The 18,892-nt window shown below is 29.0% G+C and overlaps 1 protein-coding gene across 2 annotated transcripts in view; it reads left to right on the top strand.

Moving 5' to 3' along the window:
• Positions 1–18,892, top strand: part of LOC145303554 (uncharacterized) — a 322,732-nt gene that overhangs the window by 174,885 nt on the left and 128,955 nt on the right. For both annotated transcript variants that reach the window (XM_080145059.1, XM_080145060.1), the window contains 3 exons: positions 4,510–4,635; positions 12,096–12,290; positions 16,205–16,506. In XM_080145059.1, the coding sequence (XP_080001185.1) occupies positions 4,510–4,635; positions 12,096–12,290; positions 16,205–16,506 (623 nt within the window). The remainder of the gene's footprint in view (positions 1–4,509; positions 4,636–12,095; positions 12,291–16,204; positions 16,507–18,892) is intronic.

Genomic DNA, 18,892 nt, shown 5'->3' with positions numbered 1-18,892 from the left:
TTTGTTGTTATAATAGGACAAAGCGAGTTAAAGTTCTTTCTATTCTCTGTCTACTTTGCGACTGAGGCTACAATGTGTTGAGTGACGTTACATAGTGACAATGCTGTCCCATGAGAACGTTTAAGGTGGCCATAAATTGTTATATAATCACAACCCGAAATTGGTATTGCAAGTCGGTTAGTGATTTGGGCCTGAGAAAGAATTAATTGTTGAATTTTAGTGCATTACTCCTAGCAACCCAGCATCTCTCATTGTCACTGAGGACTGATTTATAGTAAGTTTGAGAAGCGATTCCAATGAACGCTAAATTCAGACGGTGTTTTCTTAACCATAAGTCAAATTTACCACAATGAAATTTTAAATTTAGTCTCCCAGTAATGAAAATTAAAGATCCAAAAATAAATTTTTAAAAATTAAAAAATAATAAATTAATAAAGAATACAAAATATAAACAATATATACTAAATAAAAATATATAAAAATATATAAAAGGATAATAAAATAATAGGTAAATAATAATATTAGTAATAATAATAATAATAATAATAATAATAATGATAATAAATAATAATAATAATGATAATAAATAATAATATTAGTAATAATAATAATAAATAATAATATTAGTAATAATAATAATAATAATAATAATAATAATAATAATAATAATAATAATAATATATAGATAAATAAATAAAATTAAGAATAAAAAGATTGTGATAAGATTTAGAAAAATAACCTAAATGGTTCAGAAAATATAATACATTATAAAAAACGAAGTATAAATAAAGAAATAAAGAAATAAAACAATAAAGAAAATAATCAAAACATAAGTAAATAAAACATAATAATATTAATAATATAAAGAAAATAATAAAGTAAGAAATTATAGGAAAATAAATAAGTAAATAGCAGAGCCATAGTAATAACTAATAAAAATAAATATATAAAAGTTATAAAAATATAAATAATATTTAGGAAGTAATAAAAATATATAAAAGACAAAGTAGAAAATAAACTAGAACATATGGATAAAAATAAGAATAAAAATAATAATTAAAGATTAGAATGACACAATAGGAGATAAAAATTAAAATACAGTAATAATTATGGAAGTGAGATGGACGTGAAGAGATGTCAAGTAAGTAAGAGTTAAAGCATAATGCAATCATAGATGTAAATGATAAAGGATTTAGATTAAAAAAAAATTTTAATTAAAAAAAACATTACATTTTTTTTTTAAATTAAAGATAGAGTTAAAAGACAAAATGGTGGTAAAAATATAGTAGGGAATTATATGGAGGGGTACAATGACAATAAAGAGTAATAAATCTAAGAGGGGAGTCATCAACATGGGGTTATGAAAGTTAAAAACAAGCAAACGGTAAACTAAGGAAGACGAAAGAGAAAGAGATAGTATATTAGAAGGTAATAAGAAGAGAGGCAACAACATCCACATCGCAAAATGAAAAATAATCAACACATAGTTTTGCGTGTTATATAATTCATAAAGGTGCAAGAATGAAAAATGAAGGTAAAGATAGCACAGACTTACGAAAGGAAATCAAAGTGGCTAAGAAGGTGGGATTTATAGTGTCCACAGTTAATAGAGGTTTCATTTTTTTTATTAAGGAGCTTATCTCTTTCCTTGAATCCGGAAATAAACAGTTTTTCGCTCAAGCAAAGGTAGCAAAGAGAGTTAAACGAATTTGCATGTGCTTGTTTTCCTAAGAATGTTCCATTTAACAACTGGTGTTAGTTTCTGCTCTTTTAAATTCCCATAGTATGTGACGAGTGATGTTCTGTTCTTGTATTTGGATTGTTAAACGAACATTTATGACCGGAGAACCTCTCTTTGAAGGTGTTACTAGTCATGCCAATATAGCATTTACTTATATTGGGATTTTCTTCAGTAGTGATGGTTGCTTTGTATACCACAGATTTGACTAAGCAATTACGTTTAAGTGGGCATTCAGGCTTATTTAAACAATTACGAGATCTAGTATTATTGAGTTCAGATATATTTGTTTGTTACTTAATATTTTACTATTGTGTTTTTTGATAATTTTTCAAGGTTATTGCTACAACTTTGTTTGAGAGTGTTTTTGTTAAAAATCTTATGGAGGATGTTTCCTGGTGGAAAATGTACTTTGATAAGATCAAGAATTTTTTTCCTGTGTTCGTTTTAACCATGATATTATAAGGAGGGGTAGACCAAATGATTTTCCTTTTCCTGTTGTTAGAGTTATTTTTATTTCATAATGTCTCAGTATACTATATTTGAGTGTTTTTATATCCACTATCTTTAAGGGCTTTATTATAAAAGTTTTTATGGCCATCGAAAATTTTTTTGTTAGATGAGTTATCACTTAGTCTTTTACTGATAGATTTCTGGATATGTTTAATCACCGATTTCGGGTGGTTGGACATGAGGTGAACATATAATGGATTCGCATTGTCTTTTCTATTAGCATTGTCTTTTCTATATGGTTCATAGGATTGTTTTATCAGATTGAAGGTAACAGGTAACACTTTCAAATTAGATTTAATATCAACTTTAAGATTAATTCTTTTAAACTCTTTAAGGATGTTTTTATTTTTAGATTTTCACATCTTTAGCCGTTAGAGTTTTTTACGACCATAAGGCCATCATCTCTGTAAAGTGCAGGTCCACTAGGTCAGTCATATATGCTGAGTCTAGGGATCCCATGGACACATCAAAAGAACCTTTTTGGTCCATTGTTCATTTCGACTAATTAAGACTGTATTTCTACATCTCTTAATAATATCAAATTAATTGCTTCAGCAGTGTTTATCCAGAGATTTGATTTGATAATTGACTCTTTCGAGTATTCTTTTACTAATTTTTCCTATTTCACATCTAGTTGGGTTGATGAGTCTAGTTGTTGGTTTATTAATGAAGTTTGGTTTATGATCTTTGAGGAGGATATAACATTCATTAGTGTTTAATTTACTAACTCTATTACTTATTTTTACATTATCTGTTATTGCTTTGCTATCATGGTTTATCTTATTTGTGAAGTCTAACTTAGATTTCCTATAATTTTTAGTGATATTCTGTTCAAACAGTTTGTGGTATTCTTGTTCGGTTTGTTTATAAAAGTTTTGTGTCTTATCTGCTTTAACGAGTATATGTTTAGAGTTTTTAATTTCCTTGACAATAAGATCCAGTTTTCTTTGGAAGTGGTTTTTGGTTTTGTGGAAGGTAATTTCATTGACAATATCCATTAAATCCTTCTCAAATAAATCCAGTTGTTCTACACGGGGTGCAGTGTACTGGTTCCTAAAGACGAAAATATCCATATTGTAATCCGTTTGTTTTTTATTAAATTTATGCAGAAAAACTTTTTCTTTCCATTTCGTTCATCTCAGTAATTCATCTATCTTCATTGTAAGGACTAAAAGTTAATTCTAATTATTGGTGGTTGGGATGTTCTTCAGAGATGTGTGGAAGTTAATTTTGTCCATGTTTATATGTAATGAACCAGCATTATAGAATACTCAACACTGCTTTTTTTCTTTTTCTTTTTTGTATTCCTTTTCTTTTCCTTTTTATTCCTCCTCTTATCCTGTTAAGTCTTGACCTTCTCTTTCCCCTTAATGTCACTTAACCTACCAGCTCTCCCGTTTAAATTTAGCATTTTAACATTTTATTTTTATATTTATTTCTTCCATTTGAGAACCAGATTCCTTCATTGGCACATAAGCTTTATTACGTCGCCGGACGAGGATTTTTGGTTCTTTCCAACCAATTGTTCAAAACATTAGCGTGTTCAGTGTAGCGACTATGTAATATTTGTCTGTATAAATAAAAATATATTTTGCTCTTTTTTATCGAGCACTCTTAAACTCGTTTTGGTTCATGAGTTCTCCCTCTTGAATACCTTTAACTTGGTATATATATATATATATACATATATATATATATATATATATATATAGTAATTTATAAAATATATATGGCGATTAAGCTACACTGAATATTCCGCATTTCATCCACTCTAGGACTCTTCAGGCTTATGCGCAAATTTTGTGGTTGTTTATCACTGAAGAGTCCTAGAGTGGATGAAACGCGGAATATTCAGTGTAGCTTAATCGCCATATATATTTTATAAATTACTAACTAGCTCTACCTACGTATTGAGCACTTTTGAATAAATGCTTAAAGTTTACACATAAATCTATACTTTCATATATTAATTTTATGTGAGTAAATTAAGTATATATATATATATATATATATATATATATATATATATATATATATGTATATATATACTTTTCATTTTATTCCTTCTCTAACACTATAGCATTCATATCTAAATTATATTAAATGTCGATGTAGTACAAAAATGCTATCATTGTTTTAAAATGGCTTCTAACAAGGCAAGGGACCACGTCACTGAGTCATATATCAATGCGTTGTCATTCTTTTTAAGCAGTGCAATAATACGTGCATTATTTCTTTTATACTTTCTGTTTTGAAAGCTATGTCTCGAGATTGCCGAACAGTACAATTTAAGGATCGAACAACACCCGATTGTTGGAAAGACACTCAATGAAGCTCAAATGTGCAGTCTTCACTTTGAATCTTCTTTGTACAAACCAGCAAAGGTAAGATCAAGACAGTCTATCATTTAGAAAGGGTTTGGAGGGTTTTAGGAACACAGTTTTTACTCTTTGTTTGTTTGTTTTTTGTTTTTGTTTTTTTTCACCCACTTCACGCTAATGACATTTTTGTAAATGAATTTATATTTATTCATCTTCAATTAAATTTTCTAACCGATTCGGGGATGCGCAAGCTTTTTCTAGTCTCACACAAAAACACACGTTCACATTTCAAGCTATATTACTTGTCGCATACATACATGTGCACGTCCACACATGCACATATATTCACGTTCGCGTACATACACTCACATTCACGTGTATACACACACACACATGCTAACGTACGCACATATACGCACGCATGGACAACGTCACTTCTCTTTTCAAAGGAAATCCACACATGCGCAAAAGACCAGCGGAAACACCTATAAAAGAAAGAGCAATAAACAGCTTCTTCCTTTTTGGAGCTGGTCGGTCTACGGACCGACAGCGTGCCTTTTTAGCAGGCGTGCGCACGCGCGTACCTCACACCACTTGCTACTATGTGGGACAAAAAGCTATCAGACCGTACGTACACTTTATACACTTTCTATCTCCATAACTTGGATTGACTTTCTCACTCTATTTCCCCTTCGTTTTGGTCCATCAAAACAGACATGTGCGCGACACTCTACTGAGCTTAACCCTCTCTTTCTACAGGCCGGCTTGTCACTTCGCATTTGTCTATTGCATTCCCCTTTCCTTCCACGTGCGTAGTCGTCAACGGTAGAATGAACACGTGTACACCCAAGACTTTCATTTCTCAACAGAAAATAAACGACATGTTTATTTTATTCCAGCATTTGAGTTCTTTGTTTCCTTCATTCAATTCGTTTCATTATTTTTTCTTGTAGCGAGTTTAGGGTATTTATATCCTGGTCCGCAACAGGGATGTTAAGTAGGACAGCCCCTGAAGTAATGATGATTCTAGGCAGAATAAGATTTTTTACAAACGGTGATAAAGGATAACTATGACACCCATTTTCTCACATTTTGTTGGCCTTATGCCTAATTTGTTTGAATAAAATTTTTAAATGCATATTTTGATTTAGTCACAAATAGATATTTGAAACCTTGAATTGTTCATCTCTCTATACAATCTAATATTAAAGAAATTTAGAGATTTTTAAGATCTAATAAAGAATTTTCCAGAGTTTTTATGAACTAATCAATATAAATAAAACAGTAAATGTATGTGTGTGCGTGTGTCTGTCTGTAAATATTTAACTGATAAACTCTTAAACTACTGGTCACTTAACACTGAAATTCACAGGAAATAAGAATCGTACACCAACGTTGGCTTATAACGAGTAAAATCTTTGTTTAGATGGATGGATGAATAATGCATATATAATGAATAATGTATGTAGATAAGTTGAAATGCAAACTGTTCATTTAAACTTGCCGATATAGTTTTACTTTTTATGCACATGCCCAACTTAAATTCATTTTTTTAAGTCATTTAATATTAAATCTTTCTTACATATTTCTCAATAGCTACATCAGTAGGAGACGCAGCTGGAGCACTAAATGATTTGGTTTCGATTCTAGCTGATGGCACCCAAGTTCTTTTATTTTAAACTTTAGAAATCACTAGTATATATTAAGTATAATATAATATTCAATAGAAATCACTAGTATATATTAAGTATAATATAATATTCAGTAGAAATCACTAGTATATATTAAGTATAATATAATATTCAATAGAAATCACTAGTATATATTAAGTATAATATAATATTCAGTAGAAATCACTAGTATATATTAAGTATAATATAATATTCAATAGAAATCACTAGTATATATTAAGTATAATATAATATTCTATAGAAATCACTAGTATATATTAAGTATAATATAATATTCAGTAGAAATCACTAGTATATATTAAGTATAATATAATATTCAATAGAAATCACTAGTATATATTAAGTATAATATAATATTCAGTAGAAATCACTAATATATATTAAGTATAATATAATATTCAATAGAAATCACTAGTATATATTAAGTATAATATAATATTCTATAGAAATCACTAGTATATATTAAGTATAATATAATATTCAATAGAAATCACTAGTATATATTAAGTATAATATAATATTCAGTAGAAATCACTAGTATATATTAAGTATAATATAATATTCTATAGAAATCACTAGTATATATTAAGTATAATATAATATTCAGTAGAAATCACTAGTATATATTAAGTATAATATAATATTCAGTAGAAATCACTAGTATATATTAAGTATAATATAATATTCTATAGAAATCACTAGTATATATTAAGTATAATATAATATTCAATAGAAATCACTAGTATATATTAAGTATAATATAATATTCTATAGAAATCACTAGTATATATTAAGTATAATATAATATTCTATAGAAATCACTCGTATATATTAAGTATAATATAATATTCAGTAGAAATCACTAGTATATATTAAGTATAATATAATATTCAATAGAAATCACTAGTATATATTAAGTATAATATAATATTCAGTAGAAATCACTAGTATATATTAAGTATAATATAATATTCTATAGAAATCACTAGTATATATTAAGTATAATATAATATTCTATAGAAATCACTAGTATATATTAAGTATAATATAATATTCTATAGAAATCACTAGTATATATTAAGTATAATATAATATTCAATAGAAATCACTAGTATATATTAAGTATAATATAATATTCTATAGAAATCACTAGTATATATTAAGTATAATATAATATTCAGTAGAAATCACTAGTATATATTAAGTATAATATAATATTCAGTAGAAATCACTAGTATATATTAAGTATAATATAATATTCTATAGAAATCACTAGTATATATTAAGTATAATATAATATTCAATAGAAATCACTAGTATATATTAAGTATAATATAATATTCTATAGAAATCACTAGTATATATTAAGTATAATATAATATTCTATAGAAATCACTAGTATATATTAAGTATAATATAATATTCTATAGAAATCACTAGTATATATTAAGTATAATATAATATTCAGTAGAAATCACTAGTATATATTAAGTATAATATAATATTCAATAGAAATCACTAGTATATATTAAGTATAATATAATATTCAGTAGAAATCACTAATATATATTAAGTATAATATAATATTCAATAGAAATCACTAGTATATATTAAGTATAATATAATATTCTATAGAAATCACTAGTATATATTAAGTATAATATAATATTCAATAGAAATCACTAGTATATATTAAGTATAATATAATATTCAGTAGAAATCACTAGTATATATTAAGTATAATATAATATTCTATAGAAATCACTAGTATATATCAAGTATAATATAATATTCAGTAGAAATCACTAGTATATATTAAGTATAATATAATATTCAGTAGAAATCACTAGTATATATTAAGTATAATATAATATTCTATAGAAATCACTAGTATATATTAAGTATAATATAATATTCAATAGAAATCACTAGTATATATTAAGTATAATATAATATTCTATAGAAATCACTAGTATATATTAAGTATAATATAATATTCTATAGAAATCACTAGTATATATTAAGTATAATATAATATTCAGTAGAAATCACTAGTATATATTAAGTATAATATAATATTCAGTAGAAATCACTAGTATATATTAAGTATAATATAATATTCAGTAGAAATCACTAGTATATATTAAGTATAATATAATATTCTATAGAAATCACTAGTATATATTAAGTATAATATAATATTCTATAAAAATCACTAGTATATATTAAGTATAATATAATATTCTATAGAAATCACTAGTATATATTAAGTATAATATAATATTCAATAGAAATCACTAGTATATATTAAGTATAATATAATATTCTATAGAAATCACTAGTATATATTAAGTATAATATAATATTCAATAGAAATCACTAGTATATATTAAGTACCATATAATATTCAATAGAAATCATTAGTATATATTAAGTATAATATAATATTCTATAGAAATCACTAGTATATATTAAGTATAATATAATATTCTATAGAAATCACTAGTATATATTAAGTATAATATAATATTCAATAGAAATCACTAGTATATATTAAGTATAATATAATATTCAATAGAAATCACTAGTATATATTAAGTATAATATAATATTCAGTAGAAATCACTAGTATATATTAAGTATAATATAATATTCAATAGAAATCACTAGTATATATTAAGTATAATATAATATTCTATAGAAATCACTAGTATATATTAAGTATAATATAATATTCAATAGAAATCACTAGTATATATTAAGTATAATATAATATTCAGTAGAAATCACTAGTATATATTAAGTATAATATAATATTCAATAGAAATCACTAGTATATATTAAGTATAATATAATATTCAATAGAAATCACTAGTATATATTAAGTATAATATAATATTCTATAGAAATCACTAGTATATATTAAGTATAATATAATATTCTATAGAAATCACTAGTATATATTAAGTATAATATAATATTCAATAGAAATCACTAGTATATATTAAGTATAATATAATATTCAATAGAAATCACTAGTATATATTAAGTATAATATAATATTCAATAGAAATCACTAGTATATATTAAGTATAATATAATATTCAATAGAAATCACTAGTATATATTAAGTATAATATAATATTCAATAGAAATCACTAGTATATATTAAGTATAATATAATATTCAGTAGAAATCACTAGTATATATTAAGTATAATATAATATTCTATAGAAATCACTAGTATATATTAAGTATAATATAATATTCTATAGAAATCACTAGTATATATTAAGTATAATATAATATTCAATAGAAATCACTAGTATATATTAAGTATAATATAATATTCAGTAGAAATCACTAGTATATATTAAGTATAATATAATATTCAATAGAAATCACTAGTATATATTAAGTATAATATAATATTCTATAGAAATCACTAGTATATATTAAGTATAATATAATATTCAATAGAAATCACTAGTATATATTAAGTATAATATAATATTCAATAGAAATCACTAGTATATATTAAGTATAATATAATATTCAGTAGAAATCACTAGTATATATTAAGTATAATATAATATTCAATAGAAATCACTAGTATATATTAAGTATAATATAATATTCAATAGAAATCACTAGTATATATTAAGTATAATATAATATTCAATAGAAATCACTAGTATATATTAAGTATAATATAATATTCAATAGAAATCATTAGATAGAAATTCTATATCAGAAAATTCACTCCAATTCTGAATTGAATGTTCATGTTTACAAAATTGAAGAAATATAAATATTAATGTTGGGACGATTAATCAGGATCAGAATTGGGAATCAGAAAGATAGAAACTTTCTTGGATATCGGAATCGGTATCAGAATCAGTGTTGGAATTGGAAAATGTGTGCCTATTTTCCAATGCCAAAACGATTCCTTTAATTAACTATTTTTTTTAAATTTGATTTTGGTGTAAGAAAAATCTTCCACTGCTGGTAATAATAATAAAATAATAAATATTTATTGATTTAAACTACCAGTAAAACTAAAATCTATAGATCTCCCCCATCGCAAGTGTGTTTCTACGTTTGAGAAAATATAAGAGCATTTGACATGTGTTTTTACGGTTATTGGGACAAAATACCCATTTTATAGTTAAATATTTAGAATTTTATAAAGAATCGGAATCGGTAATTGTATCGGAATCAGGAAAAATATTGGAATCGTCCCATCACTCATAGATATTGAAATATATAAACTGGAATCGTATGTATTTAGGCAGCATTCTTTCATTTAAGCCAACATTGTTAAACATAACAGCTTTCTACTACTTGATTATACCAGTTTTATTATTTTCAACTTTTGTAATAATCTTTTTAGAAACGACTGAGCTCCAATTCTCTGCTCCCCTCCTCGTAAAACATTTACAGCAACAACTCTTTTTGCTTCCACAACGAAAAATAATTTTCCTTTGAGTGCTTAGTGTCAGTCGAAATTTCAACAAACAGAATTAATTTGCAAGAGGTTTTGGCCATTGAACACGTTGCCACAGGACTGCTTTCATGCAGATTATAACATTTTTGTCTTCAAATCTAATGTCAATATATTTCTGTCATATGCCGTCCTCACAAGTAACGAAACTCAGTTCATTCCATTAATCACCCACAATGATCTCATGACTTTAGACGGGGGGGGGGGGCATTGATGACTGAAACTTGGTCAAGCATAGACCAAAGTTTATTTTTGGCAAATTTTGTTTCTGAAATTTGAAGATGAGGATTAATTATTCCTATTATTCGAACTACAGTTTTTACCTTGAGTATTACTTTCACAACGTTTTGGTCGATGTAACTTCCGACCTTCTTCAGGTGTCTATTATCGAACTCGGGAAAACTGCATGGAATTTCGAACAGAACCTTTTATTTTATCTACGAGAGTAGCATGCTCTTGTCCTGTTGGCCATGACCAGGTAGAAGTCCAAAGTAATTAGCAATTGTATTTTAGTGTTGTCTGCACATAAACATTCCTGAGTTCGACAGAAAAATACCAGAGTTTAGCAAGATACACCTAAAGAAGGTCTGAGGTTACGTCGATCGAAACGTTGTGAAAATAACACTTAAGATGAGAACAGGATGATTCAAATTATACGTAGTACAAATTTTATTAATGATTCCATGAACCGTTGTTTGGAGGGGAAGGGTCACCTTGTATATAATAGATTCAGTTTGGCTATTTTCAGGTGTATACATGCGATAGTTCTTCCTTTTAACATTTTGAAATATTGATAGGCCTCGCGGGTGTCAGGTTGCAAGAAAAGTGAACAAAACACAGATAGGTATTAACAATAGCCTGCTCACCATGTAACTGAGTCACAAGCCTTTATTTATAATTTTATATGTGTAACATAGCACTGACGGCTATATGCAAAATGTATGCGAAATGACGTCACTGGTAGGGAAAAACAAAAACTTTAAAAAGGAGATCATGTTAGAGAGGATGAAGAACGTTCGAGATCACGTGAGAGGCATGACTGACGCTCGAGAAGACACTCACATGGGTGACGTCACGCCTGTAACAATGAGGAAATAAGTGTCGTTGTTACAAAGAAAAAAGCGAGTTGAAGTCCTTTTCTATTCTTTGTCCAATTTGCGACTGAGGCATGCGAGTGTTGGTTCCCAAACAACGGTACATGTCTTCTTTGTGCATGCTTTTAGCGTAGTTTAAGAGGGGGGGGTTCTTGGGGATTTATGTCCTTTTGATTGCAAAATTACACATTTGTTAAATTATCTGTTAGTTTGTTTTAAATTTTATTTTCCCAGGAGTTGCTGACTAGAGCAACTGAAATTCTTGAAGAAATGCAAGAAATCCAGTTACCCAAGCTCCCCAGTGATGATGAATCTGACCCTGGATTTCTGGCTGAATTTACTTCCACGATCCAGTTGTTTGCGGAGACACTGGACAATATCTACAAACAGTACACAAATATCCATTTATTTTACTTGGTCTTTGAAAAAGTGAGTACCTTTGTCGTTGTTTTCATTTTTATTTATGTATTCTTTGAGAGTATCATAACCTGCTCAGGGTGGTATCGAATCTAAACATGTAAGGTTTATTCGTGTATCTTTCCTAGTTTCTAGATTTTAACTGGTTGGTTGGTTGGTTGGTTGGTTGATAGGTTGTTTTATTTTATGGCATATCAACCCTTTTCAGGTCATTTAGTGCCGAATTCAGTTATTTTCAAGAAAAATTTTTTGATAGAATATATATTTTTTTCAAGTCGGTTAAACACCCATAGTTGGGACCATAACAGATACTACCACGCCGGGTCAGAGTGGACCTGGGAGCAATAGCAATTAAAGGGTGGCTTCACACTCCCCAAAGCCCACAAGCTGGAGCCTCACCATCAGATATAGTTTAAAGTCATATCCAGGACCAGGAAACACAGACAGACAAGCAAGACAATATTCAAACAATTGCACTTAAAAGGATGGTTAGAATATTAAAACGAATAGAATGTATCAGATACCAGATGAATGTCTGACATCTGGTAGAATGCTTCATCCCCAGCTAGAACAAAATGCTAAGAAAATTAAAACCAAAACACACACACATATATATATATATATATATATATATATATATATATATATATATATATATATATATATATATATATATATAGTCTTTGAAGTTTTTAACCTTTAAAACTATACAAAAAAATATTTTTTATCATTCGTTAGAAAACCATCTAGTCAGTAAGTCATTTAATCACCTGCAATCACTGCATCAACTCGCTCTCGAATTTACTATAATACCAAAAATTTATTTTTCAAGGGATCATCAGTTGTTTACCATGAAACACTGTTTCAGGGATTTAAAAACAAAACAGTATATCACATCATGACTCCCCAGCAGTGTTGATCAAACACCACCACCCTTAATCTTAGGAAGAAGACATGTTATAAACATTTGATCCAATTTCCTATTCTTAATTGCAATTACTAACCTTTTCATACTATAAAAATGAATTTCTTACCTGTGCGATTCATCAATTTCCACATTTAAAATGGATACATTTTTTAATTTTTTAATTTATCAGTCTTGTATTTATAAGATTAGGATTAATCCATTTAACTACTTATCACCCCCACTATGATTAGTATTTAGTATATTTACATTCTTATTTATTTAAAATTTGATATATAAAGGTTAAAAATATTTTTACATATATACATTTTTTTTTTTTTAATAATATATAAATTTATTATATGTAATTATAAATACATTTTATACATTGCTAATATAGTTTTGGATTTCCTTTACTAATATAGTCTGGTTTATCTTAAATGATTCAAAAGCATCAGGATAACGAACAAATGCTTTATTTAACTGTTTAAATATTTTATTTTTATCCCCACCTTGTTTTATCATGTTTATTACTAAGCTAGAAACTGGTGGTACAAAATCTGTTAATTTTAAAGTAACGCGAGCTATTCTCAAAAACTCTGACATAATGGTTCCATAAAACATAAAAACAGGGCAGGTGCTATCTTTATGGGGCATACGTACTATTTTAAAGGGGAAAGCGTTTCTTTTATCAAATATTTTATAAAGAAAAATCCCATCCTCAATTTTTATATCTAAATCCAGAAATGTAGCCTGTTGTCCTCTATGTTCACAATTCAATTTTAATTCGATATATATATATATATATATATATATATATATATATATATATATATATATATATATATATATATATATGTGTGTGTGTGTGTGTGTGTGTGTTGTTTTGTTTTGGTTTTAGCGATATGTTTTGAATGAATTCAATTATTTACGAAAGTGCATTTTTACCTAAATGCGAGTTGGGAATAATTTTCCCTTTACACCCATTTGGTACCCTCACAAGGGGAGCAGTACATTTTAAAAATAATATATATATATATATATATATATGTATATATATATAGGGAGGAAAGATGTAGTGAAAAAAAATAAATAAAGTGCTCTTTTTTTTCTTTTTTTTTACAAAGTAGCCACCACTTATCAAGGCCCAGAGGCCACTCGAGGATAAGGGTTAAAGTGTACAGTAGTCAATGGGGCAATATAGTAATCGTTAGTAGTGTAAATTTGGTAAATTGGGTACTTAAGGAGAATAGCTCATCAAGAACTTGTTTATGTTGGACTTGAAGATGACCGTATTGTAGTCAGACAATAGCGATTTTGAGAACTTAATAGGAATTATTTAAAAACTATACATTACATATTCCTGAGACGTACCAATGGTTTCATTATGATGGGTCAGCCCTTCTTTGGCAACTTTTACCTTCATCTTCATCGTCTGTCGGACTGAAAGAAAATACATCGAATGCATAATTTGTAATTATATATATGTGCGTGTGTGTGTGTGTGTGTGTGTGTGTGTGTGTGTGCGTGCGTGTGCGTGCGCGCGCGCGTGTGTGTGACATAGCGCGGATGCATGAATTTAAATACATTAAAATTGACATCACCGGTGGAGGGGAAAAAGGACTATATAAAAAAAGTGAGGCAAAGATCTGGAGAGACAAGATAACAAAATCTCAAGAGAGATGTGGAGAACGCTCTACATCACGTGGGTGATGTCACAGTTGTAACGACGAAGAAATAGATGTCCTTGTACAAACCAAAAAAGCGAGTCGGAGTTATTTCCTATTCTTTTGTCCACTTTGCGACTGAGGCCATAACGTACATACAGTGTACAATGTTATATATATATATATATATATATATATATATATATATATATATATTAGGTTGAATAGAAAGTTCTTGCGGAATTTATAATTTTCATTTCAAATGATGTATTTTCAAATAAGTTTTCATTATAATACCTTTACTTTATATATCATTTTAAAGGACGTTTTTCACTCTATCTAACTGTTTAAATTACAATTGTTTTAAAACAATTATGTATTCTTTTCAGAACGTTGAATACAAGATGGAAAAAAAAAAAACAAATTCGCAAAATTTTCTCATTTCAATTAAAGCTCGGTGGAAAAGTTGCTGGAACAGCTTGTGATATCAATGAATCGTTTGGCCCATGAACCACTACTGAAAGCACAGCACAATAGTGGTTTAAAAAATTCCATGGCGGCGACGAGAGTCTTGAAGGTGATGAGCATAGTGGTCGGCCATCGGATGTTGGCAACGATCAATCAAGAGCTTTAGTCGAAGCCAATCCACACACAGCTGTTCGAGAACTTGCTTCTGAATAAAATGTAACATGTATGATGATGTCCAACCACTTAAGAGAGATTGGACAAACAACAAAAAAAAAATGATAAATGGCTGCCTCTTTTTATAACAACCGCTCAGTGGTTAGGCACCGACGAGGCTCCAAAACACTTTCCGAAACCAGAATTGCACCAAAAGGTCATGCTGACTGTTTGTTTTTAATATATATATATATATATATATATATATATATATATATGTACCATAAATTATCATTCAAAAACGGAAAGGTGGAGTCAATTCACACTCAGATTTTTATTGTTTTTTGTAATGCAGAAGCCTAAATTTTCCTTATATTACTCCTTACACATGTTTCTATACATATATTATACATTACTCTTTATTAAATAAAGCATTTTGTTCGAAAATCTGTGTAAATTTCTGAGCTTGACAGTAAGATCTGACAAGATATATCTGAAGAAGGTTGGAAGTTACGTCAGACGAAACATTGTGCAAATCACACTCATGAAGAGAACAGTAGTCGAAATAATCCAAAGAACACAAATTATCAATCCTTATCTCCAAAATTCAGAAACATATTATTTTTCACAATCATTATTATTTAGTGATGTATGTGTAAGATTATGTTTTCTATTGAGTTCATTTTTGCCCAGAGATAATCCGGTCATTTCTATTATCTTGCATTGTTTTGCAGTGTCTGGTCTGGTACCAGAAAGTTCTTCATTTCTTACCTCTCAGCCTAAACAAACTGTTGATCAGTGTCCAAGAACCACCGTCCACTGCCTCTTCATCTTCATCCACCTCATCTTCGGGTTCTGTCGACAGACCCCAGCAGAATAAAATCGAACCAATTCCATCAGATTGGCCAAAACTTGTGGGCACAATTCATACTAGGTATCCGGGGCCCAAAAAAGAACACTTGGCTATTCTGAATTCAGCTGCCCCACCCAACATCGACTGCGATGCTCGAGGACACTCTGCTCTCCTAGCACACAGGTAAGTCATTTTTCCTTTTACATGTGAACATATTGTGGCGATTCCCACGGACACGTAAAAGCAAATGGCTTGAATAGCTTACCCTCTTTCTTTCTCTGCTTTGTTGGAATTCGCTTTCTTCGTCACTCTTCAAAGCAAGAAAGTTTTCACATTAACATGTTAACTCAAAGTATTTTAAGCCAATAAAATCGTTCCAAACCCCAAACGTCTATGTGAAAGCAATAAACTCGTGCAAACTTAGCAAATTCCTATAAGACCTGTTTTCTCCAAAAGTATCCTCATCTCAAAAATGCCGAAAGTTTTCACATTAATATGTTAACTCAAAGTATTTTAAGCTCATCTCAAAAATGCCGAAACATTTTTCACGCTCATTATTATTTAATAATGTATACGTTAGATTATGTTTTATATTGAGTTCATTTTTATCCAGAAATGATCCCGTCATTTCTATTATCTTCCATTGTTTTGCAGTGTCCTGTCCACTGCTATTAGAATCAATAATTGTATTGGAATCGGGAAAAATACTGGAATCGTACCATCACTACCTATTGGGCATACTATTTTTTCTGTGCAAAGAAGATTATCGCATACTTAAAATATTCGACATGTCTATGATGTATCATATCCATCTGCCTCTCTGACCAAATCTTAAACAGCATCATCTCTGCAAGATGCAACACCATCAACATCATTAGAATTCTTTTAAAAAGGAAACTTTGTTGGTTTATACACATTCTTTGATAATCTGATGAAGAATTCATCTCCAAGTTAGTGGCACTAATTGCATCTGTTGACTGGAGGATGCATAAGATGTGGATGTAAACCATCAGACCATGCATGGAGTAATATTAACATACTTGGGCTGGTGAATCAGTGTCCCATTTGAAGGTTCTTGATAAATTGGAGAAACGTATCTGTAATTTGATTGGCTCCACACTTTCTTCTTCACAAACGTGATGTTGTTAGTCTCAGTCTTTTCTACAAATACTATAATGGCATGTCTTCCTCAGAATTGTCTGATCTATTCTCTGTTTCCTTTGTGCCAGCTTGTTTGACTTGTTGGTCTAGTTGTCTTCATCAATTCACTGTTTTAAAACCTCATTGTAATACAGCTTCTTATTCCAGTAGCTTCTTTCCAAGAACTGCAATGGTGTGGAACTCTTTTCCTGCTCCCTGTTTTCCTTCTACCTATAACTTTTATCTTTTCAAAACTAAGTTTAATAGGCATCTTCTGACTTTGCAATAATCAGCTTTCGTTCTTTTTAGCTCCTGGCTTCATGTTTTGTCTTGGGCGATTTCCATAAAAACAAACAAATAAACAAACAAAAAAACAGTGGAGTCAGACATGGAGTTAGCGGCTGGTTCCTGCGCTTTGGTATTTGTTGCTGGAACTGGAAATTACTGAAGTATTCCAAGAACTAAGTTGGGGTAGCTGTATGGGAAATAGGGAGAGGTATATAAGTAACAGTTAATTGTTCCGAGGGAGCAAGATTTATAGATGATCCAGCAATATACATGTAGGAATTCAGGATTGGAAATTATTGGTAGAAAGTAGTAAATTATTTTTGTTTTTTCTTGCCGATCAACGTGGATGCAGGATGTGGTAAACACACCTGGAGGCAGCTCAACCCACCCTGGGTGAATACCATGACACGTTACAGTTGCTGACGCAATAGGGAGGCCATCCTAATGGAAAGGCTAACAGGAAACAAATACTGCAATAGTCCTTGGTTGTTCAGTCTAAATATGGAAATCGATGCATGAAATAATAGGGTAGACTGATAGAACATATAGAATTGCCAAAAAAAGGTGGTATATCTATATGGATATATCTATACTGGTAGTCAAATTGAATATTGAAATGCTCATATCTTGCTTCTATGAGACGAACCTACATGAAAACGTTCAAACTTTTTGAAAATTATAATACTATTTTATGGTTAAAATTTTATGACAATTCGTAAAAAAAAAAACCTATATTTTCAAACCAATAAAATATGCCCACATTTGCCTACATTTTTATATATAGTGTCCTGGCAGACAGCTTCAGTTTTACTTCTTCAGTTGTCTCCTCTGTGGCCTTGCCAGGCCACTAATATGAATATATCTATACTCGTAGCCACTCTCTATCTGTGCTTAAATCTAAACGCAGATTTCATGAACAAAGCTTCTTTTCTAGAACTGCCCGCATGTGGAACTCTGTTCCATTGGACTGCTTCCCGGCTGATTACAATATGGTAGTCTTCAAGTTCAATGTAAATAAGTTCTTGATAAGCTGTCCTCTTAAATAATCCATATTCTACCCAATCTATGTTATTAATGATTACTACACTACCACCTTACATTCATTAACCCTTATCCTTGAGTGGACTTTGGGCCTTGATAA

Source organism: Euprymna scolopes, chromosome 19, assembly GCF_053919585.1.
Source record: "Euprymna scolopes isolate OS-2025 chromosome 19, ASM5391958v1, whole genome shotgun sequence".
Classification (NCBI taxonomy): domain Eukaryota; kingdom Metazoa; phylum Mollusca; class Cephalopoda; order Sepiida; family Sepiolidae; genus Euprymna; species Euprymna scolopes.
This window is presented reverse-complemented; position numbering and strand designations above follow the sequence as displayed.